The sequence below is a fragment of the Caloenas nicobarica genome, chromosome 31 (genome assembly GCF_036013445.1).
Source record: "Caloenas nicobarica isolate bCalNic1 chromosome 31, bCalNic1.hap1, whole genome shotgun sequence".
NCBI classification, from domain to species: domain Eukaryota; kingdom Metazoa; phylum Chordata; class Aves; order Columbiformes; family Columbidae; genus Caloenas; species Caloenas nicobarica.
The window spans coordinates 3,268,732-3,294,999 of NC_088275.1; the positions used below are offsets into that span (position 1 = coordinate 3,268,732).

General features: G+C 59.4%; 3 protein-coding genes across 4 annotated transcripts in view; all 3 read left to right on the plus strand.

Annotated features, from left to right (window-relative positions):
* NCSTN (nicastrin) overlaps positions 1-1,706 on the plus strand; it is a 28,397-nt gene extending 26,691 nt beyond the window's left edge. The window contains exon 17 of the mRNA XM_065653777.1: positions 1,605-1,706. Within this exon, the coding sequence (XP_065509849.1) occupies positions 1,605-1,637 (33 nt within the window). The 3' untranslated portion in view covers positions 1,638-1,706. The remainder of the gene's footprint in view (positions 1-1,604) is intronic.
* Positions 1,707-1,998: 292 nt separating this feature from the next.
* On the plus strand, positions 1,999-4,775 carry NHLH1 (nescient helix-loop-helix 1). The gene has a single exon (XM_065653779.1). The coding sequence runs from the start codon at positions 2,004-2,006 to the stop codon at positions 2,400-2,402; it is 399 nt and encodes a 132-aa protein (XP_065509851.1). The 5' UTR covers positions 1,999-2,003; the 3' UTR covers positions 2,403-4,775.
* Positions 4,776-9,929: 5,154 nt separating this feature from the next.
* Positions 9,930-25,523, plus strand: VANGL2 (VANGL planar cell polarity protein 2). 2 transcript variants are annotated; one of them, XM_065653648.1, is made up of 9 exons: positions 9,930-9,996; positions 16,513-16,701; positions 18,376-18,643; positions 18,736-18,856; positions 20,323-20,930; positions 21,946-22,082; positions 22,284-22,419; positions 22,920-23,151; positions 23,437-25,523. In XM_065653648.1, exons 3-9 carry the CDS (start codon positions 18,573-18,575, stop codon positions 23,695-23,697), a joined length of 1,566 nt encoding a protein of 521 aa, XP_065509720.1. In that variant the 5' UTR covers positions 9,930-9,996; positions 16,513-16,701; positions 18,376-18,572; the 3' UTR covers positions 23,698-25,523. The 2 variants fall into 2 exon arrangements, with proteins under 2 accessions (XP_065509720.1, XP_065509719.1); XM_065653647.1 differs by lacking the exon at positions 16,513-16,701 and having other exon boundaries at positions 9,933-9,996.
* The last annotated feature ends 745 nt before the right edge of the window (positions 25,524-26,268 follow it).

Consider the following 26,268-nt stretch of genomic DNA (forward strand, 5'->3'; position numbering starts at 1 on the left):
GGTTCTTGGTCCCTGGCTGGTTTGTCTCTGAAGCCGATCACAGGGAGAGCAAGTGAAACACAAAACCACACTCAGTCCTGCTCCAAGGACACTGCAGTTCATTGCAAGCTCACAGCCTTGAGAGGGCAGCTCCACGAATCCCGAGAGCCACGTTTCCATCGGCCCTTCCGTCATCTCTGGGCTAAGGGCTGCACAAGAATAACTTTTAGTTTGGGATATGGATGGTTTACCGATACTCTCACACAGAGCTGAAAGGTTCTGTGTTAGAGCAAAGATGGCCAGGTAGTTTTTTTAGTGAAATCTGAGTATCACAGTGCAAGGGTGAGTGTGTATGTGTGTGTGTGTGCACGCAGAGATGCCAACTTTGGGTAGATTTATGAGCGTGGCTGTAAATTATTGTGCATAAATGGATGTCAGATTCTTGCGGAGGAGACTTTGACTGGGACCATTTACACAAATGTGCTGGGAAACATGTCTGTGTGTATATGTGTACATGTGTGTGTAAGCACGCAGAGAAACAGCCACGCATGTTGTGGTGGGGTGCTCAGAGGGGCTGTGGAGGCGTTTCTATATGTGACCTAGTTGAAGATGTCCCTCCTCGTTGCAGAGAGGTTGGACTCAGTGAGCTTTGAAGGTCCCTTCCAAACCAAACTATTCTGTAATTCTATGATTCCGTGATTCTATACACGCTTATGAGGTTCCTTGTGTTCCTTGGGCAGTGCTTCTGCAAACGCACATCAAGGGCTCTGCTCCCCGCCAGTAGTTTAAAGCAGGCTGTGGACAATTTCTCCCCAGTCACTGCCTGTCCATATTTGTTTAGTTTCCATTTCTCAGTTGTATGGCTCATTACAAGCTTGTCAGGCCTGGGAGAGGTAATATGTTGTACATCTCTGCCTGGCCGCCTTCCCAGGCTGCCGTTGCTTCCAGCAGCAGCATTTCCCCGTATGAAGTTTGTTCCCTTTCCTCTGCTCCACCCCAGCCCTTCCCCGGCTTGGCAGGGGGAAAAGATGCGCCTGCGGCACATCTCTCTTTCCCAGCCCTGCTCCCGGTATGCCCGAGGCATCTGTGCCGGCCTGGGAGCCCCCGTGGGCCTGGCCCCCCCTCCCGTGTGCCAGAGCTGTGCCAGGAAGGCCGCAGGGGGAGAAGGGAGAGGAGAGGCAGCTTTCCCAGACAGCAGCACAGCGTCCCGGAGGGAGCAGGGAGCCTGCGTCTGTTTGGTCACATCAAGCAAAGCAGCTGTGTTGGGTTCCATATGTTGGGGGTGCCAGGATCCATGACATACGGGCTCATTTACTATACAATAAGCTCCCCCCTTCCTCTCGCCTCCGCAGTCTGTTTTTCCCCTCCGCTCATCCACCACCTGTCATCTCTCCAGAGAGCCAGGAGAAATGGCTTCCACCTTCTTCTAGAGCCATCCCACCGGCTCCATCACCCTCAACTGGGGACCCGGAGCCCTGTCCCAGCCCGGCGGGCTGTCCCCTGCTTCGGTGGGGGCCGATACCGCGGGGCGGGTGGAGCAAAGAGCCCTCACGCTCTCTAGCTCCGTCTCTTGTGTCTGCCAAGAGCCGGGCAGTACTGAGAGCCCCTGTGCTTCTGTTTTCTAGAGCTCACGGGAGGAGTTCAGCTCTGACACCTGACGGCTCCGAAACTGGGTCCTGCCACAGCTGCACAGAAGAGCCTGTGGTCTCTGGGCCTGTGCACGCGGAGGATATCTATTTATTTATTTTATTTATATGCATCCTGCCATCTTTCTTACGTTATTTATTGTGAAAGTTGTCACCCACCCTACAAGTTCTCCAGGGAAAATTTTAAAATTCCCTTGCAGAGAGTGTGTGTGATGAGGAGGAAGAGGAGGAGAATAACCAGGGGCTTGCTGTGAGCCCGAAACCTTCTCTTTAAAGTGCAGCAGATTTGCTTTGACATCGTGCCTGGGTCAGGCTGTCCTCCTGACATACCACGTCTCTGAAGCATCTGTCCCCCCTGTCCAGCCTTCTTCCACGAAGATGATGCTCAATTCGGACCAGACAGAGATCGACCTGCCCCCGACGCACTCTGAGTCCGAGTCCATCTTCGGCGACTGCGGCCGCACGGGCAGCACAGAGGACGCCAGCGGCGTTGGCTTGTGCTCTCAGTCCCGGACAGCCGAGCCAGGTGATGCTGTGAAGAAAGACCTGCAGCACCTGAGTCGGGAGGAACGCCGGCGCCGGCGCCGTGCCACGGCCAAATACCGGACAGCCCACGCCACGCGGGAGCGCATCCGTGTCGAGGCCTTCAACATGGCCTTCGCTGAGCTGCGCAAGCTACTGCCCACCCTGCCACCCGACAAGAAGCTCTCCAAGATTGAGATCCTCCGCCTGGCCATCTGCTACATCTCCTACCTGAACCACGTGCTGGACGTCTGAGCCGCCCAGCCTGCGTCTGTCTGTCTGCCTGCCTGCCACCTGAACTGGGCATCTGAGCCAAGGGCTCAAGTCCATCTGTCCAGCTATGACCTAAACCACATGTTAGGCATCTGAACTACTGTGCCTGTGTTCATCCATCTGCTCAAACGCACCAAGTCCCCAGCTGTCTGCTCTGCCCTCTCTCTAAGTTCTGTATTTCCCCACCAGCAAGCCCACGTCCATCTGTCTGTCCATCCTGACTGAGTCAGGCTGGATGTTTGGTCCATCAGCCATCTCTCTGTCCTGCTGTATCTGCCACCTGAAGATTGTGCTGGCTGTGTTGTGCTCCCAACTTCTGTCTGTCCTTCTGCTGCGCATCCCGCTGATACTGCCTACAAGATCCTGAGCCCACATCCGTCTGTCTGTCCGCCGTGTCCACTCCCTGAGCCCCAGCTGTGTCCACTCCCCGAGCCCAAGTCTGTCTGTGTGTCACTTCTTTTGTACGAGCCACAAAAAACTGGACCTGTGAAACACAGCAGTGCCAAGCAGCCCCGTGGTCCTGTCCGTATGTCTGTCTGTGCTTTCTCCCACCAGCCACCTCATCAGCATGGCCAGTCTGGGCACTTTGTCTGTTTGCCGCTGCTCTGCCCCTGGCATCGTGCTGGGAACTTAAATGCCGACATCAGGACCATCCGCTCTGCAGAGGGAACACAGCCCAGGAGCATCCCTCGGCATGGAGCAGCTGCTTGGTGTTCTCTCTGGCTCTTCACACCCCGAAAGGAAGCACAAAGCAGGGTGCAGACCTGGCAGGACCTGGCCATGTTTCCTGCGGACGACAGCGGCAGGTTGCCAGGGAGGTGCACTTGCTCGCTGCGCTGCCCGCGAAGTCCCCGCAGCCGCACTGGCCCCAGGCCGGAGCAGCACCCAGGGTCTCACCAAGCCCCCCAGCTGCACGGTCTGGGCTCCCCAAACCTCAGCAAGTTGCTTCCCTGCCCCATGCATCCCAACCTTCGCTGCCTGACCCTCCTTTGCGTGAGTGTGAAGCCACAACCCCGGGGCACCAGGGCTCCCAGTGCAGCACTTCATCCCTCCCCACTCTCCCCAGTTCTGTGCGCCTGGTGAAAAAAGCCCGAGTGAGGGTCACAAGTGTTGGGGGGAAGTGCGGGGGAACATGGTGCTCGGCTCCCCCAGCGCCCTGTCCCTCCCCCGCAGCACAGCCGGTGCTGCCAGGACTCATGTGCAAAGGGGTCCCCCCTGTTTACACCAGTGCGGCACTGGTGCGGCGTGACCTTTCACGGTATGTGCTCTGCTGGGGTAAACTGCACTTTACCTGCGACTCGCAGGGCAGCGGGTTGGAGAGGGGAGGAAGTGGGCACGGCCCCCAGCCCAGCCCTTTGCCCAGCGTCCAGCCGGCGGGGCTTTCCCCAGCCCCCCGAACATGGATCAGCACTTCGGGAAAGGGAGGGAAGGAAAGGCAGAGCCGAGCAGCCTCTTCTCCAGCAAGGGCACGCTGAGGCTGGGGGAAGCTCATTGCAAGAATGAATGTTTTGCCTTGTTTTTTGGGTGTTCGTTTGGTTTAAGAGTTAATTTTGCACTGGCAGTGGCAAGAGCACAAACAGAACACGGATGGGGGACCAGGATCGTGCAGAAACCGCAGCGTTTTGGGCTGGGAGCAAAGCCCCAGCCTGCCCACGGCGCTGAGCCTTGCCACAAGACGGGCGGTGCTGTGGGACACAGGGTGGGTGCTGGGGGAAGATGGATTTGGATGTGCCAGAGGTGAAACATTTGTGGTGAGAGGGTCAGTGCCATGTTGTGTGAAGGCCAGCAAACCCCCAGAGCGTGAGCAGGGAGCCCTTTGGGGTCCCACCCACTGCTTCTTGCCCTCCTGAGGTGTTTGCTGCTGCCCACGCCGAGTGTCCGAGCCCCACAAACCCCGGCTGGGCTTCCCGGCACCTCGCAGACCTCCCGGCCCCACCCCACCCCGTCTCTGCGCAGCTCCCAGTGATGCCTCGCTCCGTACCTCAGTTTCTCCCTCCCCATAAAAGCGGGGAGAACGATCACTACCTCTGTCTCGCAAGGACTCGCCAGTGAATATGGGATCCCCGGGGGCCGGAGCAGCCGTCCCCACTGCCGGCTCCCCTGTCACCGCACTGCTCAGCGGGGCAGGAGAACGGAGCAGGTCAGCCCATCCTTCCGCTCCACCCACCAGCCATGTCTCTGTGCCACAAGGATATTTATTGAATTAATTTATTGATAAATGTTATTATTTATTTTGCTGTGTTGTGCACTTTTTGGAAAGGAAAACTAGAAAATAAGCAAACAAACAAACAAAAAGTAATGACCAGGGTGTAAACCAACTAATTAGCCCACCCTTGTATGCGGTATGCCCCAGCGTGTGTTTGTCTTGACTGTTCAGACTGTGCAAGGATTTATTATTTATGAGTTGACAAGGAAGTTGGGAAGGGGGAAATTAATTAAACTGCCAGCAAAAGGGAGATCTTGAACTTGGACTGCTCAGCTTCTCTTTTTTCTTTTTTCTTTTCTTTTAATCTTATTTCTAACTGTGTCTTCCTTGCGCTGTTCAGCGGCGGCAGCAGATTCCCCACGCAGGAGCTGATGGCTGCGGCCATGCCTGTGAACGGGGCCAGCGGGAGGGAGAGCATCACCCTCCACTCCAGCCAGGGGACTCTGGGCACTTGCAGAGTCTTAGCAGCACTGGCCAGACTCAGGCTCGTGGTACACCCCGTGTCTTGACCTTTCCCTGGGTCTGCAGTCACCATTTGAGCCCAGCTTGGCAACGCTAGGACGAGCAAACCCTGAATGTCCCAGTCCTGCTGATGACCGCAGACAGATGAGGACATCTGGTCCAGGTATCCGCATTTCCAAACATGCCCAATAATCCCTCTCTCCTGCATTTCCCTGGGAAATCAGTGTGGCCTTGGCTACGAGGTCACACGTCGCTTGACCATACCCCTGGCAGAGCCCCCACGGTCCCTTCCACGCGCCCCCAGCCCTCTCCCCTCTCCCAGTCCCCCCTGCGAACCCCCAGCCCTCTACATGCATCCTCAGCCCATCTCAACCTAAGCGGGGAAGCAAGTTTGCAGCTCTTCTCCTTTGTCTGTGCCGATCCCGTGCATCCCCGGGGGCAGGCTGCAGCTGTCCGCCGATTTGCTCCAAATTTCTTCATATAATCAATTGGCCTCGGCTGCAGCTCGGCTCAGCAGAGATGTGTCAAAGGGGAAATAATAAATGTGGGGGAGGGAGCAGGGAGACTCTGCAGCATTGGGCTGAAGGGGCAATCGTGGCTGATGAGGTGTGGGAGGGGACCTGGACGCTGCCTTTTTGTCCCATCTCAGGGATTTCTCCCTGGCATTCACCCCTTGGGATGCATCATGTCCTCGCCGCCTGCACCCAGACCCAGCTCTGCTCCCAGCCCCCCTGTGTTGGCCGTCCCCATCCCACCCCTGGCCGCTGGTGCTCCAGGAGGTGGTAATCGGGTTTGGGCAGCACGAGTTGCCAAACCTCAGCGGTGCCCGTTGTTCCCGGCTGCCAGCCCCAGCCCTGACATATGGTCCTCATTGTGCCGTGCACAATGGAAACACTTCATGCTAATTTAGATGCTGGTTCTGGCCTCGCTGTCATCTCCGACAGATTGGGTCCCTGGCCTGTTCTTTGTGTATGTGGGCAGGCAGGGTAACGGGCAGGGTAACGGGCAGGGTAACGGGCAGCTCGGCTCACCCTCTACCTTCCTGGGCATTTTCCCAGATGCTTCCCAGCTCTTTCCCCATTCCCACAGCTATTTCCTTCTCTTTATCTCTCCTTCCCTTAGGACGAGAGGAAACGGCCTCAAGTTGTGCCAGGGAAGGTTCAGATTGTATATTGGGAACAATTTCTTCCCCAAAGGGCTGTTGGGCACTGAAACAGGCTGCCCAGGGCAGTGGTGGAGTCACCATCCCTGGAGGGGTTGGACAGATGCAGAGAGGAGGTTCTCAGGGACATGGGGTAGTGCCAGGGGTGGGTTATGGTTGGACTCAATAATCTTGAGGGGCTTTTCCAACCAAAATGATTCAATGATTCTATGATTCCCCATGCACATCTCCATCTCTCCATCCCTTCCCCAGCCTCTGGAGGATGCTGGTCCTGGTGCACAGGTAGGTGTGTGCAAGAGGAATGTTTCACAGTGGTTTTTCATTTGAAAAATACCCATGGAAAATTGTCCTGAAAGCGCAGAAAAAGAGAGATGCATGAAACTGCTTGGCTGCCTCTGCCCGGTGGCATTTCTGTGTCCCTGCCCCAGGGACAATGAGCTGGGGATGGCTGCGGGCCCCATTCTGTGTCCCTTCCTCCTCCAAACAGAAGTAGCTGGGTCAGGATATGATGCCCTGGGTTGGGAGGGGGGAAGGACCCCCCCTTGTCTCAGCCCTCTGCCCCAGGGCCAGGCCGCCTGCCTGTGCCCTGGTCCTTTGAGGGATATCACTGTGGGCAGCAGCTGTGTCCCCAGCTCTTCTGTGTGAGGAGGCAGTGCCATCTGCTGGGTCCCTGCATGCTCACACCAGACCCACGTCACCCCCAAGCTGGGGACCCCTGGCCCTGGCAGCCAAGCCCTGGAGCATCGCTGTCCCCTGCGAACCGTAACCCCCCTGCTGCAGCTTTCGGGCAGGGCCGGGACTGGCACTGGCACAAGGGACAAAGGCAAACGGCGCCTGTATGTCCATGTGTGGGACCTTCCCAAAAGCATCTTCCATGACCCATCATTTTAAATGCTTATTTAATGCTTGCTTTAGAGCACAAGGATCCCCTGAGGCTGCGATGTCAATCAGAGAAGGGTGGCTGAGAGTGACATGCCCTGGCCCAAAAGGGCCGAGGGTTACAGGAGGTAAATCGTGTATCTGTTCCCTTCTTACAAGATACGGAGCAAGAACTAATGATGCCTCACGCCAGCGATCGCGTACCAGAGATAAAGAGCCTGTCTGGACAGAGATCAGAGTCAGGGGTGAGGGCATGCAGCGGGGCAGTGAGTGCCGTTTGGGACCCGCGTGTCCTCCCAGACAGGGTCTGCAGCATGTGGCACTGCGAGAGGAGGGGGGATCTGGTGTGATCCTGCCCCAGGGCTTGCAGACAGGTCAGACAAACCTCTGTGGGGATGAGTCAGATGCTGCTGATACCGCCTGGGGCAAGGAGAGTGTAACGACCCTGCACGCGGCTTCCTAGGACCTTCTAATCTCCAGAATTATCTGCCTGGAGCCTCTGCCCCCCTCCTGCAGAGCAGGAAGCCCAGCCATGACGCCTTGGAGCTGATTGGTGTCAGACCTGCCTGGGGTCTGGTTGGTAGTGTGTGGGTGGTGGGTGGCTCTGGGCAAAGAGAGGGGATGCAACTGCCCCCACTCTGCCCAGGGAGGTGTACGAGGACTTTGCAAGGGCTCCGGGTCTTCTCTGCTCTGCAGAAGGTCATTTCCAAGAACAAGGCAAAACAGAGCTGGTTCTGGGGACTCCTTCATCCCCAGGAGATGGATGGGGAGCACCCAGCACGCCATGTAGTGCTATCCCAGGTGCTCCACACAGCACAGGGCACTTTGCAGAGCTGGGTTGGCTCTTCTGGCCTGAAAACAGGCTGTGGAGGGAGGGGACCATCCCTGTAAACCACAAGGTGGAACAATGCGGCCCTTCCCAGATGGCTAGGAAGCTCCAGCAACCCCAGCTGGCCAGAAATGAGCTCCAAGGGCCCATTAATCACTCCTGGAGCCAGAGCGAGAGGACAGCCCGGGGCAGCTGGCTGCAGGGGGGCCAGCACCGGGCAGTGATCCCCAGTCCCCACTGGGTCACAAGGTCCCAAACCTGGCCACAGCTCCTACACCCCCGGGGTTACACCTCAAGGCTGCTCCAGTGACTCATACAACCCACTGATCCAGGTGAAAAAGGGGGGCAGTGACACTCCCAGCTCTGTCCCAGGTGCCAGGGGACCAGCACAGGCTGGGATCCACCTCCATCCAGTCTCTGTGGCCGATGCAGGACACAGCATCATGTCTCCTTGCCACGTCGTAGGTGGAGGCATAGAGGGACCTCAGGTGACACCTCTGCCTACGGGGCACACGATGGCATAGCCTGGCCTGGCACTAATATTAACCTGGCTCCCTCCTACCCGAACGCCTCCTCCCCATTAAGGGAAACAAGCCATTTAAATCCGGCCTATGGCGTGCTGCGGGAGGAGAGCGCCGCACGCCATTGGGCAGCGCGGGGGGGTGGGCCCGGCCCATTCCCAGCCTCGCTCATTGATATAAAGCGCCCGGCTCTTCCAGGAAATGCCACGACTCCCTCCGCGGGGTGTTCCGCGCGTGGGCTTTGCCCCCCAAAATACAGCGATCTGGCTTTGGGTGGGTGTCCCTTCTCTGTGAGCGGGGCTGCGAGCGGCCTGTGAGCGCACAGGCTCTTTCCCACAGGCCCTGCTGGGTGAGGGGATGGTGCTGAGCCCTGAGACCCCCACAAGGGACCCCCACCCCTGGGTCCATCCTTGCCAGGCCCTCTGGGTCCCTCCCTGCAAACGGGAGGTCTGCAGGTGTGTGCTGAGCTGCTGGCCCCTGTGCACCTTCGTCCCTCTTTGCTCCCTGTGTATCCCTTGTCCTTGGGGCGCAGGGCTGGGGGTAGCTGGGAGAGCGAGTGGGGGTCTCCCAGGCGCTCCCACCCAGCCTGGTGCGGCAGGAGCCCCACTGGAGTGGAGGTTCGGCGCTGACGCTCTGGCACTGGGAAGGTCCCATGTGCCATGGCCTGTTCCTGGCTGAGCCTGGACACCCCAGCAATGGGGGTGACAGACAGACCCTCCACCCAGGCACACTGAGAAACAGAGCCAGACCCGGGCAATGGCCCTGGCTTTCATAGGTGAGGGGTTCAAGAGCCAAGGGGAGCTGCGTGTTCACATCATTACCCCCACCCCAAAACACCTAGGCCTGGCACAAAGGTGGGAGCAGGAGCATGACCCCCATGGGCTGTTACCCCTCTGGGGGCACCTCTGCCAGGGCGAAGACTCCTGCCCCGAAGCGGCTCATGCCTGAGTGCAGAGGGGCACCTGGGGGTACAGTGACCCTCTTGGGGGTCCCCTGTGACCCCACCGACTGCCCAAGCTGAGGGAGACTCCAGCAGGGCAGAATCCTGAACCTCACCATGCCCCCACCCCCAGCAGCAGGGACCCCCGCCAGGGCGCCTCCCCGCTATCCGCGCGCTCCTTACTCCAACAGCCCCGGCTGAGTGTTGAGAACCGGGGGAGCGAGTGGGCTCCCCGGGGCGAGGGTCCTGCAGGTACGGGGGTGGGGCGTCGCCGGGGGCCGCCGGGTTCCCCCCCCGCCTCTCGCCAGACAATGGCCCCGAAGGGGCGCCGGGAGCGCGGAGCGGAGACAATGGGCGGGCGCGGGGGGAGCGGCCGGGAACAGCGGCGGGCGGGGGCTGCCGGCCCGGGGCGCGGCGGAGCGGCGGGGCTGGCGGGGGGGCGAGCCGCTCCGCTGGGATTCGAGGTTTCCTCCGCCTCTTCCTCCTCCTCCGCCGCCGCCGCCGCCGCTGCAGCAGCAGCCCCAGGATTTTGGTGCGGGGGGGGAGGGTTGACGCGCACAAAGGTGCGGCGGCGATGGTGAGTGCGGGGGGAAGAAGCGCGGGGGATGCGGGGGGAGCGGGGCGGCCCCGCAGCAGCGCGGGGGGAGCGGGGCCGGGCTCGGCGTGTCCCCGCAGGAGGGGCCTGGGAAGCCGGGGATTTTCCTGGGCCGGCAGCCAGGCGGGGAACGGCTGTTCGGCGAGCCCCACTGCCGGGGGTGCCCCGCTGCGTGGTACGAGGGCGTCCCGGGGTGGGGGGGTTGCGGTGCCGGGGTCCCTGGGCGGGGGGTGCTGGGGATGCGCCTGGGCATGGGCCCCGCTCCCAGCGTGCTGGCTGCTCCCTTCTCACAGGGCTCTGCTGGCCCTGGGGAGCCTCCCTGGGGGGCAATACAGCGGGGCCGGGGCTTCCCCGGTTGCACCAGTGCCCGTGGCTTTTTCATTCTGCAGCGGGCGTGCTTATACTGGAGTTTACTGGTCAAGCTGTTCTGCTGCAGTCAACAGCCCTTGGCCTTCGAGCCCTTTGTGCCCGGCATGGGTAGGCACAGGGTTTTATCCCTGCCTGCAACCCCTGCGAGCAAAAGAGTGACCGCAGCAGCGGCCAGCCTCTCCCCGGGCAAGGGTGGGCGCTTATGGGGTGTCCTTCCCAGTACCTGCCCTGTGCCAGGGCTGGGGCGCTGCTGGTGAGGACGGGGACGTGATGCTCCTGCCGGATCTGCGGGACCTGCGGGGCAGGGTCTGGCCGCACCAGCACATTCACCTGCTTCTGGGAGAGACCTGGCCGGATTCTGATCCGGTTTATCTTGGTCCTGTCCTGGCAGAGCGCCCTGAGCCGGCAGGGAGTTCCCTCCACTCTACACCGAGCACGAGCTCAGACATCGGCCCTGCTGCTCTGTCTGGGGTGAGAGGCTTTATTTCCTTGGAAGAGGGCGTAGAGTCTGTTCCCCCTGCAGGCCGTGCTATAATAACCGAGGCAGAGGTTTAAAAAAAAAAAAAGAATTAAATATCTTCATGGAGCCTCTGGGGATGGCTGTTGCTTAATCACAGCAATTCGGGATTGTGTTGGGACCGAGCTGGGCTCCGAGGCAGCCTGAGTCAGATGCGATCTCTGAGCAGCTGGGTTTCTCCTGTGTATTTACACTGCCTTTGTGCTGGGGCGGGGAACTCAGGATGAGACGGGCTGATTTAATTAGCAGATGACTACATCAGAGCTGGTGATGGCTCCTCACCTGGCTGTCGGACTGTGGGGTGGCCGTCAGCTTGGTTGGTTTAGGGGCGCGGGTCACCGGGTCCTGTGGGCAGCCCTTGTTCTGGAGACATGGCCCAAAGGATGGGCACAGGGCTGGGGATACCAGCTGCCCATCCCCATGCTCCTTCTGGGCTCCCTTCAGCCATTTGAATGATCAAATGTGGTTTCTCGTTCTCGTCAGCTCGCAGACAACGAGGCCGGAGGGGGCTTGGGGGAAGGCAGGGAGCCCCTCACCCTGGCATCAGGCAGGACTGAATCAACCCCAGGTCCTTTGGTCTGAGCTAATTTTAGATTTTTGGTCCTGTCTTTTGAGAGCTGGTGTGGCTGGCGGATGCTTTATGGCTTCATTGTCTGGCTGGGGTGCTTGGGAGGAGGCTTGGAGAAAACCACGGGGCTTTGCTGCCCGTCCTCAGCTGGGCGAGTGCCAGCGATGAGGCAGAGAGTGTGCAAACCCACGGCCATCGTGGCACAGCGGTGCCGGGGTGACACCTGAGTCCCCATGGGACCAGCCACCAAAGCCAGACACGGCATGGAGGGAATTTTTGTTCCCTTGTGCCCTCAAAAGGCGTTTGGCACCTTGGGCTGAGCCCGGCTTCACCTCAAGCATCACAGCTGGTGTGTGAACGCAGTCACCCTGCTCCGTGTCTCTCCGTGGACGGATCCCGGCTCTGCGCTGCCTTTCCAGGCTCCGAGAGGCGGATAATGCTGTCTGCCTGCCGCAGCCTGGCAGGGTTTGGGAGGGTTAAATCCACAGCTGACAGAGCAGAGTTATAATCGATCTACAACCACAGTCGTTTACACTGCGAGTGTCCCTTTGGGGTGGGAACTGGCCTTTTGGGGTGTCACTGCAGTGCCTTGGAGATGCTCTTGGAGAGTGCACTGAAATCCAAGTAACGGTCCAAGCTGCGAGCACGGACCCCTGCGCCTCATCAGCTTGTGATGCTTGCGACCACCTGAGAAGCAGCCCCAAACACCAGCGTTCGCATCCTCCTCTGCGCCAGGGTGGCCATAGGTTTGTCACTTCACGCCGTCACCCCACCCGGAGGTGCCACTGGTGGGGCGGGCGCTGTGCTGGGTGTCGTGGTGCCATCCCACCGCCGCCTGGATCTGGCACCAGAAACCACGAGGGCCAAGCTGCCGCTCGTCTTCCTGGGGGTCCCTGAGCACTTCCAGCGGCCTCGGGCTGAGGGGGACGGGGGCTGTGAGGACATGGGGTGAAGGCTGAGCCCTCTGAGCCCTGGGGTGGGTGCCTGGGAGAGCAGCCAGCTGTAGGGCTGGAGTTAGGATCCCTTGGTGCCGGCACATTTTGCAAGGCAAATAGCTTTCTCTTTGCATCCAGCCCGGTTGTCATGCAAATTCTTCTCTTTTTCTGTAAGTTTTTTTTTCTTCCTCTGGTTCAAGATCTTGGTGCAGTGAATTTCACCTGTGCAGCTAGCGCAACCCTGCTGCCTGATGTGGCTGCGACCTCCGTCACTCCCGGACACGCAGCAGGACTGAAATGCTGGGTGACAGGCCAGGCTTTGTCCCCTAGTCACACACTGGGACTTCCCTGCCGGCGGAAACTTGGTGGGGACTGGGTGCTGGAGGGACTGGACGTTCCTGTGGATATGGTAACAATCCCGAGTGATTGTAATTAAAGCTGGCAGTTTGGAAGGGATATTAAACCTTCTGCATCCAAGCTGACGCTGAGCAATTTGAGAGCAGAATGGGACCCCATGGGGGAGGTGGATTAAGCCACTCGGGCTTCCCATGGGCCTTTCCTGCATCCCCCCGAAGCGCCTGGTCGTGCCAACAGACCAAAAAGTTGGGAGTTTGTGGATTCCCCCTAGTGGTGGCATCTCTCGGGGCTGGGGTGACGGGGGGCCGGGGCAGCCGGTCTCCCAGCCCGGGGTGGGGGACTTGTCCCTGGAAGGGAGTGGAGCAGCCTGTGGACAAGGGACTTGCCCTGAGCTCACTGTGAAGCCCGTGAGCTCCGAGAGGAGGTACAGGGCTGGATATGGCGCTGGGGTGGAAAAATTGGTCTTCGTCCTTCTGGAGCGGGCAAGCGAACAGGGGGAGGGCAGCGAATTACTTTGGTGGCCTCTCCCCAGCTCCTTGGTAGATGATGCACGGCTGGTGCTTGGGGCTTGAATGGATGTGGCAGAAGTGGGGGATCTGCTTTGACCCTCCCCAGTTCCTCCCTGGGCAGCCCATGTCCCCCCGCTCCAAGCAGGGATACCCACCGGGCACCCACCTTCTGTACTTTGCCGGTCACCTGTGGGCACCCAGTGCCAGCAGCTGCCTTGGCTCCCCAGAATTCGATGCATATGGGAAATACAGCTGCCTCCCCCCCGCCCCAGGCAGTGTGCGGCTCGAGGGCTGGTGGCCAGCGGGGAGCCGAGGCGGTGGCCAGCGGGGGAAGGTGCCTATTGTGTGGAGGCAACAAGGCGTGTTTGTGTAGCCAAGCAAGCAAATGTACCAGGCACTGGGCTCGGCTCAGCCGTGTGCCGGGGCCGGGAGGCGCCTCCCATTCCCAGGCAGGGAAAGAGTCGGGTCTGGAAGCGTGGCGGCGGTACCTGGCGTCCCCGCGGCGGGGATCGCTGCTCAGGGGTCCCTGGGTCAACTTCCCCGGTGTCGACGTGGCAAGGGAGGACACCCCCAAAAGTTATAGTGTGAGGCAGGGCCAAGGCTCGCGTTAGCTTTCCTGCCTGTCCATAAACTCAATTTCGTGTCGTGCCTCAGTTTCCTTGTTTCTGTCACGGGCAGAGCCATGCTTCCAGCTCTCCTGGGCTTATTGGGAGGACAAACAGCGGCGGAGCGATGTTCCAGGACCCCAGGGTCCTCCTGACCCACTCTGCGACTCGGTTTCCCAGTTGCTGCAATGCTCATCAGGTCGAGCAGGAAAACACCTGCCCAGATGTGCCCGAGCTGATGTTTCCTTCTGCTCCTGCTTGACTCAGCAGCGGGAAGCCAGCTATCGCCAGTGTGCGAAGGGCTGCATTTGCAGCCCTCTCGTGACCACATTAGAGCGTCCTGACTTAACGCTGGTATTTGTTTAACTGCACTAGAGTTGACGATGCTGGAAGAAAAGCACCGGTGGTGTAAATGGTGGGCACCAGCATGGTGGCACAATGCAGGCGGCCGCACTGCGGTTCCATCCCTGTCCTGGCAGTGCAGAGGTGCGGGCGTACGGTCGCTCAGGAAACAGGCAGCGCGGTTCGGTTGCTGACGGCTGTTCCCGACGTCCCCTCGGGGCTGTGGTCCCACCTGGCTAAGCTCTGGCGCGGGTGCTCGCAGCTGGTTCGGTCCCAGCTCTCTTGGCTGGGACAGGGGTTGCTCAGCCATCAGTTTTTCCCTCTGCCCTTTGCTCCAAGTGTGTTTTTCTCCAGCAAATGTCGTGCCCGGCTCTCGCGAGGTCTCGGTGCTGAAGCAAGTGGGGTGACAGCCGGGTGCTGCCCCTTCCAAGAGACACGCTGCCATGCCCGGGGGGCGGGGAGGAGAGGATTTCCCTCTCAGGTTTTGCCCTGGAGCTATTTGAAATAAGAAAGCTTTCTCAACTAGAAAGGCTTGGAGCTTTTTTAGTTTTGAGCATTTGAATGTAAAAGAGAGTTCGTTTTTTGAGGTTCGTGTGCCCAAAGGCAGGAGAGATGGTGGCAGCGGATTTTCTGACCATCCCAAGGGCCCAGCCGAGCTCTCTCGGCTTTGAACGCGCTGATGTGCTCCAGCATCTTCCCAAGAAGCCATCCAGTCTGGACTTGAAAATGTAAAGAGGTGGCAAATCCTCTCCTCCCCTGGGGAATTCGTTCTGATGGTTAATCACCTCGCTGTTAAAAAATGTGAATTCTCCTCCTCATTTGCATGCGGCTGGCTCTCGCTCCCAGCCCTCGGCGGTTGTTCCACGGGCTCCATAAGGTGAGGCCACTTCTCCTGGAGGTGAGGAACCATTTCCAGCCTCTCCACCTGAGCGCCTTGTGCTGCCGAACCGGCTCTCCCCACTCTGCTGGGCAAACCATCAAAAAAAATTCCCTTTCTTCCTCGCTGAAGCAGTCAAGTTGCTCCGCCGGCACCGGAGCAGCTGTGGGATGGATGAGGAGCTCCCAGCTCCAGCAACCTGCTTGATTTACAAATTAATCTGGCAAAACTCCTGGGCTGGGGTTTTATCCCCACGCCAGCCTTTTGCTTGGGGGAAGGTTCAGCCGCTCTTGTGCGGGCGAGACAGAGGGTCCTCATCGTCCAGAGCCCAGCCCTGGTCCGAATCTGGAGGTTGCCTCTGGTTCACCTGTGGATTTTGCTGGACCAAACCATCCCGTGCTGCTGCTCTGCCCTGGGAAAGAGTCCCAAAGCCTCTGCTCGTAACCTCAGCCGCGTTGCCAGATGGTGATGGAAGGGCCGGGCTCGTTCTCCCTCTGAATCCACCTTCATCTCCCGGCTCCAGCTTTGCTGGACGGTGCCGGGGTTCCCATGTTACCAGTGCAGCCACAGGGACCTGCGACTCGGGGACAGACTCAAAGTGTGGCCGCTGGCCGTGCGGTTGTGGTGGCTGAGAAACGTTAAATCCACGGGCCAGTGCTTTGAATCGCTGAGATGTGTTAGAAAACCCCGTCCTGATTTTGGCTGATAAATCGGCTTTGCCTCTGCAGGAGTTCCGGGCTGGGGCTGGGAGACGGTAGCCACGCTGGGGGCTCCAGACACTTTGCGGGGTGTCACATCCAGCAGCCAGCGGGTGCCTGGTGTTGGATACAGGGCAGGGTGCTGGTGCCACGTAGGAGTGATGCTGGGGCAGGTTTTGGGCTGTTGCGGTGTCTGTGCACACATCCAGCCTGCCCTTGTCTTCCTCCCCTGCCCATTGCTCCTCTTGGGTGCTCAGCAGGGTCATGGCCAAGCGAGGAGCTCTCATGGGGTGGGTGTCCCCAGGGGGCTGGGTGACCTGCAGGACAAGTACTTTGGCTGGTGGTCCCCAGCATGATGTGCTGCGACTCTCCCCCAAACACGTGCTGGGTGGCTACTGCAGCACGCGCGTGGTCCCAGTCCCCAGGGAAGGGATGCCACAAAGCATCTTTCTATATATTGGAAATTAGGAACAATTTCTTCCCAAGAGGGTTTTTGGGCATTGGAACAGGCTGCCCAGGGCAGGGGTGGAGTCACCATCCCTTGAGGGGTTGAACAGACGTGGAGATGAGGTTCTCAGGGACAGGGGTTAGTGCAAGTGTTGGGTTAACGATTGAACTCGATGATCTTGAGGGGCTTTTCCAACCAAGACGATTCTCTGATTCTGTCTGTGTGCGGCAGGGACGCCTGGCTCCTGATTTCCTTCTCTCTTGCTTCTCCCAGCTCGACCGCAGACCCCTGGCACGGCCGCCTGTCCCGTGAGGGGCCCCCGATGCGCAGCCCCCTCCAGCACCCGCCAGCTGGATGCTGTCCCCGCCGGCGGCTCGGGATGCCCCAGGTGCCTCGGTGACCGCCGGGACGGGGGACAGCACCCGCCGCAGCCGCCTCACCCCGACCTGTGCCGCCCTGCCCGTGAGTCCGCCTGGGTCTGTCCCCTGCCCCGGTACCGATGTCCTGTTGGTGTTAATGGATTGGGCTGGGGACAGGCGTGTCCTTACGCCATCGCCCCATCGCCCCGTCGCCCTGTCATTGTTCCCGGCAGAAACCCGATCCCGGGCTGCAAACAAAGCCCAGAAGAGGGGGTCTGGCAGGAGGGTCTGGGGGGGGCACAGGGGGGTCCTTTCTCTCCCCGTCCCTTCCCCCATCGCTCGCTGGGGATGCCGGGACGAGCTCTGGGCCCTGTTGCCATCTCCTAGACAACGGGCGCGAGGGAGGGCTTTTGTTTCCATAGTGATAAATGTGTGAGCATCCAGCATCTGGGACAAAAGGATCCCCCGCTGCCCCCTTTTTCGCCTCCTCAACCCCATCTCCCCCTTCCCTGAGGCCTTGGAAAAGAGGCAAAAAGACATTTGGGTTTTATTTGGTCGAAATGGCATTTCTGCTGTAACCCGGCACGGACCCATCTCCAAACACAGCCAGCATGGCCCCCCTGGTGCGCACCCCTCGGGGCGGCGCTGGCCCAGAGAAGGGGTTCAGGGCTTTGAACAGCCCCCAACCCCCCCAGCACCCTTAGGGTGGGGACAGCAGAATTTGGCAGGACCCCTGCGGCAGCGTCCAGCACGCGTTAGGCAGCAGGGTGTCCCCACTACCGCCCCGCCGGTGGCTCCCGTCCCGCCGCGGGTCCCCTCGCTGCTGGGATCACAGACCCACGCAAGCCATGTCGCAGTTATAAGTAGCTCACGAGTCCCCCAGGACAGTGGGGTGGCACGGGCTGGGACCCTGGAGACAACCGATGTGGTACCCAGCTCCCGCCTACATCCCCCAAGCCATTCCCCGAGGTCCCAGTGCCTTGTGCCATCTGGCCAGGTTTGAAACAAGGTGATATTTTCCCAGCGCAGCAGAGATCTGACACCACAGGTAGGTGTAGGTGGGTGTCATGTGCGTGTGTGTATATATTTATATACGTCTGGGCCTACAAATGCCTGTAATGGGAGTTTGGGATTGGCAAACAGCAACGTGGCAGCTGTGAGTCAGCGGTGCAGGGTGATGGTATCTGCTCCGAGCCAGCTGGGCGATGGGAACCGGTCCCCAGTCCCACCCTCAGAGCCACCGCTGTGGCTCCCAGCAGCCTGGGAGCCCCCCAATTCCCCCAGCAAACCCAAAGCTCTCCCCGGGTCGGGTTGCTGGTGCGAGGAGAGCCGGAGCCGGCACACAGCAGCGCTCCGCAGCGCAGTGGGACTCGCGCGCCCGTTGCCTGACTCCGTGCTGGGAAACGTGTCCAGGCAGCGCCCCACACTGCGAGATGGGCCTGAAACGCTGCCTGCACCCAACTATTCATTCCTTTCTTTTTTTGGCCCCCACCCTAGGCGCTCTCAGCAGTTAAAGTAATGATCGTGATATTAGTTAAAGCGTAAGTCACACGAAACAGAAGCAAATTGTGCTATATTGTTAATAAAGGGGAAGGTGGCCATCCCAGACCCAGCTCAGGCATGGGATAAAATAGAAAATGCCCCAAAGTGACCTAAATTCCCTTTCCCTGCCGAAGTCCCACCGCTGTTTGCCACCAGGGCTGGATGGAGGAAGGGGGGGGCGGTGGGTGAGGGGACGCCGCTGCTCTGCCACTCACCCTTCACTTCCCCTCTGCAGGCAGGCGAGCCATTTTCTCCTGAGACAAGCCCAACCAGGTGATCAAAATAGAGTCCCTCAAGGTGACGGTTGACTTCTTGAAGGTGCCCCTGGGCCTGAAGAAACCCCCTCTGAAGGAGGCCCTGGCCGCCGTCCCGGGGCCGGGGAGAGCCAAGCCCTTTGGCGTGGAGCGGCACAAGTCCCGGCGCTGCGACACCATGGACAATGAGTCCCAGTACTCGGGGTATTCCTACAAATCCGGGCACTCCCGCAGCTCCCGCAAGCACAGGTGAGGGGTCAGTGCATGCCTGGGGGAGCCCCCTGGCTCCAGTGGGTGCTGCCATGCCAGCGCGCCCACCTTCTCCCCTCTCTGCCTTCCAGGGACCGGCGGGACCGGCATCGCTCCAAAAGCCGGGATGGGAGCCGCGGAGACAAATCAGTGACCATCCAAGCACCAGGCGAGCCCTTGTTAGACAACGAGTCCACCCGGGGGGACGAGAGAGTGAGTCGGGCAGGGGGAGGGATGGGGTCGGCATCTCAGCCCCGCCACGGGGATGCTGCTGGGTGGGAGCTGCTGGCGGAGCGTGGGGGCTCCCGGCATGCCCGGTGCTCCCCAGCAGAGCAGTCGAGCTGGTTGGGCAGGCCTGGGCTGCTGGCGGCTGCGCTGGGTGCCAGTGGGGAGGGCGGGCGGGCAGCATGCATGCAAATGAAAGGGGACTGGCTGTCGGGGTGCCCCGTGGAAGCAGCTGGGGTGGGTGCAGGCTGCCCAGGGTGGAAAATGCCCTGAGGATCTGCTCCCTGGGGATCCGCTCCCTGGAGATTAGCTCCAGCTCCTCGCTCGGTGCCCACAGGGCGATGCCGGCTCGGCCATGCCAAAGCATTCATAACCCTGTGAGGATCCCGCGCCCCGTCCCTCCACCAGCCACCCCAGCCCCACGCTCCCACGGGGTCTCTCGGTGCAAGCGGCAGCGGGGGCAGTGCTGCCGTGCCCCCTGCGCTGGGCGCTGGAGCCCAGTCCCCAGCTTTAATCATCTCCCAGCCACCTACACAGGCGGCTCTGGCTCTTTTCATCTTCCCCCGCCAAGAAGTCAGTGCCAGCAGAGGCCGGGGTTTGCGGGTGCCGGCGGCTGAGCCATCCCAGTCCAGCTGCAGGCAGAGCGAAGCGACAGCGTCGTGGGTTCACCTGGGGACGGGCTGGGTAGGAACTGGCCCTCCCGGACCCTCCTCTGCTCCCCATCCCTCTGGAAAGCCCCAGGCTGTGCCTTTAGTTTGATGTTTAGGATTAAATTGCTGGATTTCCTGCAGAAATTGTAGGGGAAAAAGATACACTATGGTAAACTGCCAATTTTCAGGGATGCTGACGTGCTATAAAACAGAATGTAGGAGTCTGAGTGAGCGGACAGACAGATGGACAGACCCGGGGTGGCATTTTCAGCAGCTGCGGCGCAACGCTTCTCCCTTCACTGAAACCAGTTTTAGCTGGGAAGGAATCAAAAGGGGATGGTTTGTTTCTGCACCACTTGGCTTGAGGAAGGGGTTTTCAGAGGTGGTGGGAGACCTGCGCGGTGCTCGGAGTTGCCGGATCACCGGTGACTTTGTCCTGCCCGGTGCTGGAGGCGGCAGCGCCTGCCCGCGCGGTGGCAGTGAGGCTGTGCTGGGACGGCGGCTGGGCGTGTTCGTTCTGGCCCCGCTGACAAGGGGGTTTGCCTGGAAGCAGGATGCTTCCAACTTCCAAAGCTGCTCGTACCGCTGCCAGAGAGGTGGAGCGCGGCACGGAGCCGCCAATAGGGGTTTCATGGAGGGTGGCGGCCAAATCGTTGTGTCCCCCTGCTCCAGGCTGCAGTTTCTGCCAATGAAATGGGGGTGATGGTGCCAGGCATTGGGGTTCGATGGATGGGAGATGCCGGGGTTGGATTGGGGTGACACAGAGCCAACCCCCCGCACAACCCTCCCATCTGCCTCTCCCAGGATGACAACTGGGGCGAGACCACAACGGTGGTGACGGGGACGTCGGAGCACAGCATCTCGCACGATGACATCACCCGCATCACCAAGGACATGGAGGACAGTGCCCACCTGGACTGCTCGCGGCACCTGGGCGTCTCGCTGGCAGCGGCACTGGCGCTGCTGGCCTTCGTCACCCCCCTCGCCTTCATGGTCCTGCCCCAGCTGCTGTGGCGGGAGGAGCTGGAGCCCTGCGGGACCCCCTGCGAGGGGCTCTTCATCTCCGTGGCCTTCAAACTCCTCATCCTCCTGCTGGGTAGCTGGGCTCTTTTCTTCCGTCGCCCCAAAGCCTTCTTCCCCCGCATCTTCGTCTTCCGAGCGTTGCTCATGGTGCTCGTCTTCCTCCTCGTCGTTTCCTACTGGCTTTTCTACGGGGTGCGGATCCTGGACTCGCGGGAGCGGAACTACCAGGGGGTGGTGCAGTACACGGTCTCGCTGGTGGACGCTCTGCTCTTCGTGCACTACCTGGCCGTGGTGCTGCTGGAGCTGCGGCAGCTCCAGCCCCAGTTCACCCTCAAGGCTGTCCGCTCCGCGGACGGGGCCAGCCGCTTCTACAACGTTGGCCACCTCAGGTGCGGGGGTGCCGGGAGGTGGGGTCCTGCGTTCGTGGGTGTGCACAAGGTTTGCGTGACCATGGGGTGCTTGCGTGTCCCGTGTGTGAGTGCGTATTCATCTGTTTGCATGGGTGTTGGTGCATGTGCACATACATATGTGTCCATGGATTTGCGCGTGTGCACCCTCACGCCAAGAAAGCCCTTGAGGTGCTGGAGCGAGTTGAGAGAAGGGAACGGAGCTGGGGAAGGGGCTGGAGCACCAGTGTGATGGGAGCGGTGAGGGAGCTGGGGGTTCAGCTGGAGAACAGGAGCTGAGGGGAGACCTTCTGATCTCTGACCTGCCTGAAAGGAGCCTGGAGCCAGGGGGGGTCGGGCTCTGCTCCCCAGGAGCAAGCGCCAGGACCAGAGGAAACGGCCTCAAGTTGCGCCAGGGGAGGCCGAGGTTGGATGTTGGGAACAATTTCTTCCCCAAAGGGCTGTGGGGCATTGGAACAGGCTGCCCAGGGCAGTGCTGGAGTCACCATCCCTGGAGGGGTTGGACAGACGGACATGAGGTTCTCAGGGACATATTTAGTGCTAGATTTAGGTTATGGTTGGACTCCCTGATCTTGAGGGTCTTTTCCAACCAAAGTGATTCTGCTTCTACATGGGCATGTGCGCGTACATATGGCATACGCACTGATACATGTCCACATGCATATGTGTATGTATATTCAGACGTGCACATGCATTTGAGCACACACACTCATGTGTGTGCAGGTGCATGTGTGTATATCCATGCGTGTGTTCAGGAGTGGGTGCACCCACACTGCTCCCCCCATGGCACCCAGCACCCGCCGGCCGGCGGAGCTGCATGTGTGCCCCTTGGCGGGCACAGCTCCCTTCCTTCTGTGGGGCAAGACGTCCCTGTCCTCGTGGTGCCACATGCTGTCCATCCGTCCCTCCCTGTCCTGCCCATCTGTGTGTGCCCCTCGCCGTGGCGCGGTGCTCACAGTTCTCTGTGCACCCCCCGCCCGGCTGCCTCTCCCTGCAGCATCCAGCGAGCGGCTGTGTGGATCCTGGAGAACTATTACCACGATTTCCCGGTCTACAACCCTGCCCTCCTCAATCTGCCAAAATCCGTCCTGTCCAAGAAAATGTCCGGGTTTAAAGTCTATTCCCTTGGCGAGGGTGAGTTCCACCTTCCCCTGGCTTCTCCTCTTGTTTTCTCTTCTCCTTCCCTTCTCCATCCCCATGTTTTCCCCTCGGGAGGCTCCTCTTGACTCCAGAGAGTCCACAGTGGGATCATCGCAGCCTGGCTGAAGGGCAGGGGGAGCATCGGGCACCTCACAGCCCCCCAAGCCCTCTCTAACCTCACCCCTTTCCCCGCAGAAAACACAACGAACAACTCCACGGGCCAGTCCCGGGCCGTCATCGCAGCGGCTGCCCGGAGGCGCGACAACAGCCACAATGAGTATTACTACGAGGAGGCTGAGCATGAGCGCAGAGTGCGGAAACGCCGTGCCAGGTACGGGGGCTGGCGGCGGGGACTGGGTGCCCCATTGCTGCTCCCTTTGGGGTGCGCAGGACCGCCCCCCGAGGACCTTGGGGGTTTCCCATGGGGTGTCCACCTCTACCACCCCCAAAACAAGGTACCCACTCTCTTGGGCAAGCACATCTTTGTTGGACATTGGAACAGGCTGCCCAGGGTATCCCTGAAGGGTTGAACGGATGCGGAGATGAGGTTCTCGGGGACATGGGTTAGTGCCAGCATTGGGTTAATGGTTGGACTCGATGATCTGGATGTCCTTTTCCAACCAAAATGAGTCTATGATTCTATGATCGCAAGCCTGGCTGTTGCGTGGCATGGCCAGATCTCCCCCAGAACTGTTGTGGGGTGGAAGCTGGGTTCCTGCCACCATAGGTGGGCAGGCAGCGAGTGGCCCACACCCCAGCCCCAGGGGATCTCCTGCCCGTCGCTGGACTCTGCCCTGCCGCAGCCACATCCACGGTTTGTCCTCCTGGCAGGCTGGTGGTGGCGGTGGAAGAAGCCTTCACCCACATCAAGCGGCTGCAGGAGGAGGACCAGAAGAACCCCCGGGAGATCATGGACCCCCGGGAAGCGGCTCAGGCCATCTTCGCCTCCATGGCCCGGGCCATGCAGAAGTACCTGCGCACCACCAAGCAGCAGCCCTACCACACCATGGAGAGCATCCTGCAGCACCTCGAGTTCTGCATCACCCACGACATGACGCCCAAGGTGCGTGGGGTGGGACGGGTCCCCAGGTTCTTGATCCAGAAGGTGAGGGCTTGGGTGGGATTTTTACCCCACTGTGTGAGAGCTTCTCCCCTGAGAGGACAAGGGGCTGGGGGCTTCAGCCAGAAAAGCGGGTGTAACCCCGAGGGAGCAATGTGCGGCGATGGGAAGCAGCTGAGCGGGGATGTTTTTCCTGCAGGACCTGCCAAGCAACTTGAGGCTGCAAAAAAATAAAAAATGGGCTGAGCCGTAGGTAGGTGGTGTTCACATGCCCTTTCCTTCTTCCAGGCGTTCCTCGAGCGGTACCTGACTGCAGGACCAACCATCCAGTACCACAAGGACCGCTGGCTGGCCAAGCAGTGGACGCTGGTCAGCGAGGAGCCAGTGACAAATGGCCTGAAAGACGGGGTGGTCTTTGTGCTGAAGCGCCAGGACTTCAGCCTCGTGGTGAGCACCAAGAAGATCCCATTCTTCAAGCTCTCAGAGGAGTTTGTGGACCCCAAGTCACACAAGTTCGTCATGAGGCTGCAGTCGGAGACTTCTGTGTGAGCTGAAGAGGGATGGAGAGGGGTTGGGGGCAGGGGGGAAAACCCTCCCCAGACTCCCCCGTCTCGTCCTCCCCGTGTCCGCTGGGGCTCCGGGAGGCTGCAGCTCGAGGGCAGAACTGCGGTGGGCACTGGGACGCAGTGCCCGTGCGTGGCTCCATCACCCGCCCGCGACCGCTCGCCCTCCGCCTGGGCTCAGCCTCCGCCAGGGTGGGCTGAGCTCCTTCGTCCTCCTCCTCCTTGAAACCCAGGTCCTCACAGCAGCCCCCCAGAAGGTGCAGCGGGCGGAGGACAGCTGCACAGCCAGGAAGGAGACGGCGTTTTGGTGGCATAACTCAAGGGCTAAACTCTACGTTCTCTTCACCAGCGTCTTCAAGCACCATCAGGTCCCAAGGACCTCCTGAGCTCACCGATTTTTCTACGTGGTGCCTGTCTCGGCTCTGGCCTTAAACCGCTGCCCAGCATTTGGGGCTGGTTTTTAATCCTAGAGAGTTCTTGGGGGCGGGATTTTGCAAACACCTCCACGATCCATGGCTGCTATGAAAACCTCCCCTGGCACCCAAGAAACCAGAGTGGCGACGCAGGAATGTCCTCCTTGCCTCTCCGCTGATGGTTTCTGTGCTCAGCTCTTGACAAAAGCAAGCAAAAAATCTGTTTTTAAAGCAAAAGAGAAGGGGCTTTTTTAAGCCGTTTCCCTGCTCCCGAGGCGACCTGTGTCCCTGGTCTCAGCAACACCCCCATGGGGTGGCTGGAGCTGTGGCCGTGGGTTGCAGGAAGAGCAGCTTAAGCTGTCTCTGGGGCTCCAACCCTGGACTCGGAGCCAGCGCAGGGCGGGTGGCAGAAGGGTTTCCTCACGAGGATGACGAGGGCTGCTGGCTCACAGAGGTCCTTAATTAACATCCCAGGGCGGCAAGTGGCCCGTGGTGATGCCACGAGCAGGGACTGGCTCACGGTTGGGGACGCAAAAGCTTTTGCCTTCCCTTGGTTTTCTTAGGGTCACAAATACCTCATGGATTTATTTTAACTTTTTTTTTGTTATTAGCCCTCTGGATCCTGTCATCCAGCCAGGCCGGGGGTCTCATGGGGCCCCAGCGGGGATTGTGACTGGGCGGGGTGGGGTCCTTTGGTCATGGGAGCTGCCAAATTTCATCCCGGGGAGGCGTGTGGTTTTACTGGATTTTGGTTTATTTTTGTCCTAAGCGCTAAAAAGGGCTAAGTTTGAGGGGAGCAACGATGCTGCGTGTCCTCAGGCCACAGGTGCCGCCCCAGAGGGGCTGGGGACTTCCCCAGTTAGTACCAGTAGCAAAATTAAGAAGCTGGAGGAGTCCTGTGGGGTCTGTCCCCATCCGGGCGACGCATTGTTCCGGGCTGACTTTCCCAATTTCCAGGAAATCACTGTTTTTCAGGAGCTTCTAACCCCTCTCTGCCACCTCCCTCGTCTTCCAGCCTCTCGAGGCTGAAGGACCCAGGTTTCACCCCCCTGCTTTTTCCCGCTCCATCAGTGCTGCTGCCTCTGGGAGCCCATCTTTGGTGTGTTTTACTGCAAAAAAGCCTTCCATGGGTGCGAGCGGATGAGTCGACCAGGGAGGGGGGATTTTCCACTTGGATTTTAAGAATAAACCCTTTTTCATTCATTTTTGGGTTTGTTTTTGTTTTGATTTGGTTTTTTTTTTGCAGAGCCAAGACCTTGTGCATGCATGTAGAAAACTGTAAAATGTATATATTTTTCTTTTTTAATATATAAAAAGCTTGTTTTTACAGTTTGCAGTGGATCGAAGCATTACGGCAGTGGTAGGAAGTTTTGTTGGTTGGTTTTGGTTTATTTTTTCATAGAGGAGCTAAAATTGTACTTTTTTTTAAAAAAATAAAATAAACCCGTTTAACTTTTTTTTTTTTTTTTTTTTTTTTTTTTTTTAATTTTGTCTTCCAACGTCCAATGAGAAAAACTCCTCCTGCCCTTGGAGGATGCTCAGAGTAGGATGAGGGCTCAGGGGTTTTGGGGGATCATGGATTTAGGGTCTGTGGGGCCAAGAATTTGGGGTTTATGGGGGCCAAGAGTTTGGGGTCTGGAGGGTCAAGGTTTTGTGGTTTGGGGGGTCAAGGGCTTGGGGTTTGTAGGATTGTGAATTTAGGGTCTATGGGGCTGAGGGTTTGTAGGACCAAGGATTTGGGATTTATGGGACAAATAACTTGGAATCTAGTGGGGCCAAGGGTTTGGGAGGCCAAGGATTTGGGGGTTGTGGGACAAAGTATTTAGAGTCTAATGGGGCCAAGGGGTTGTGATCCGTGGGGATAAGGATTTGGGCTTCATGGGGCCAAGTGTTTTGGATCTGTGAGGTCAAGGGTTTGGGCTTTATAAGGCCAAAGATTTGGAATTTATGAGGGCCAAGGTTTTGGTGGACCAAGGATTTGGGGTTTATGGGGTTGAGCGGGTTTGATGGGGCCATGGCTTAGGGTGAGCAGGGGCCGCTCTGCTAGCAGAGAAATGCCCAAACCCTCCCTGGGGTGGGGACAAGTCCCAGGCCCTTTGCTGGGGAGCAAACCCCGCTTCATGCGCAGCTCCCGCTCCCCCTTG

Coding starts and splice junctions, on each gene's coding strand:
- NHLH1 (XM_065653779.1), top strand. CDS start 2,004: ATGATGCTCAATTCGGACCAGACAGAGATCGACCTGCCCCCGACGCAC.
- VANGL2 (XM_065653648.1), top strand. CDS start 18,573: ATGGACAATGAGTCCCAGTACTCGGGGTATTCCTACAAATCCGGGCAC. Junction 20,931..21,945: donor TACAACGTTGGCCACCTCAG/GTGCGGGGGTGC, acceptor CTCTCCCTGCAG/CATCCAGCGAGCGGCTGTGT. Junction 22,083..22,283: donor AGTCTATTCCCTTGGCGAGG/GTGAGTTCCACC, acceptor CTTTCCCCGCAG/AAAACACAACGAACAACTCC.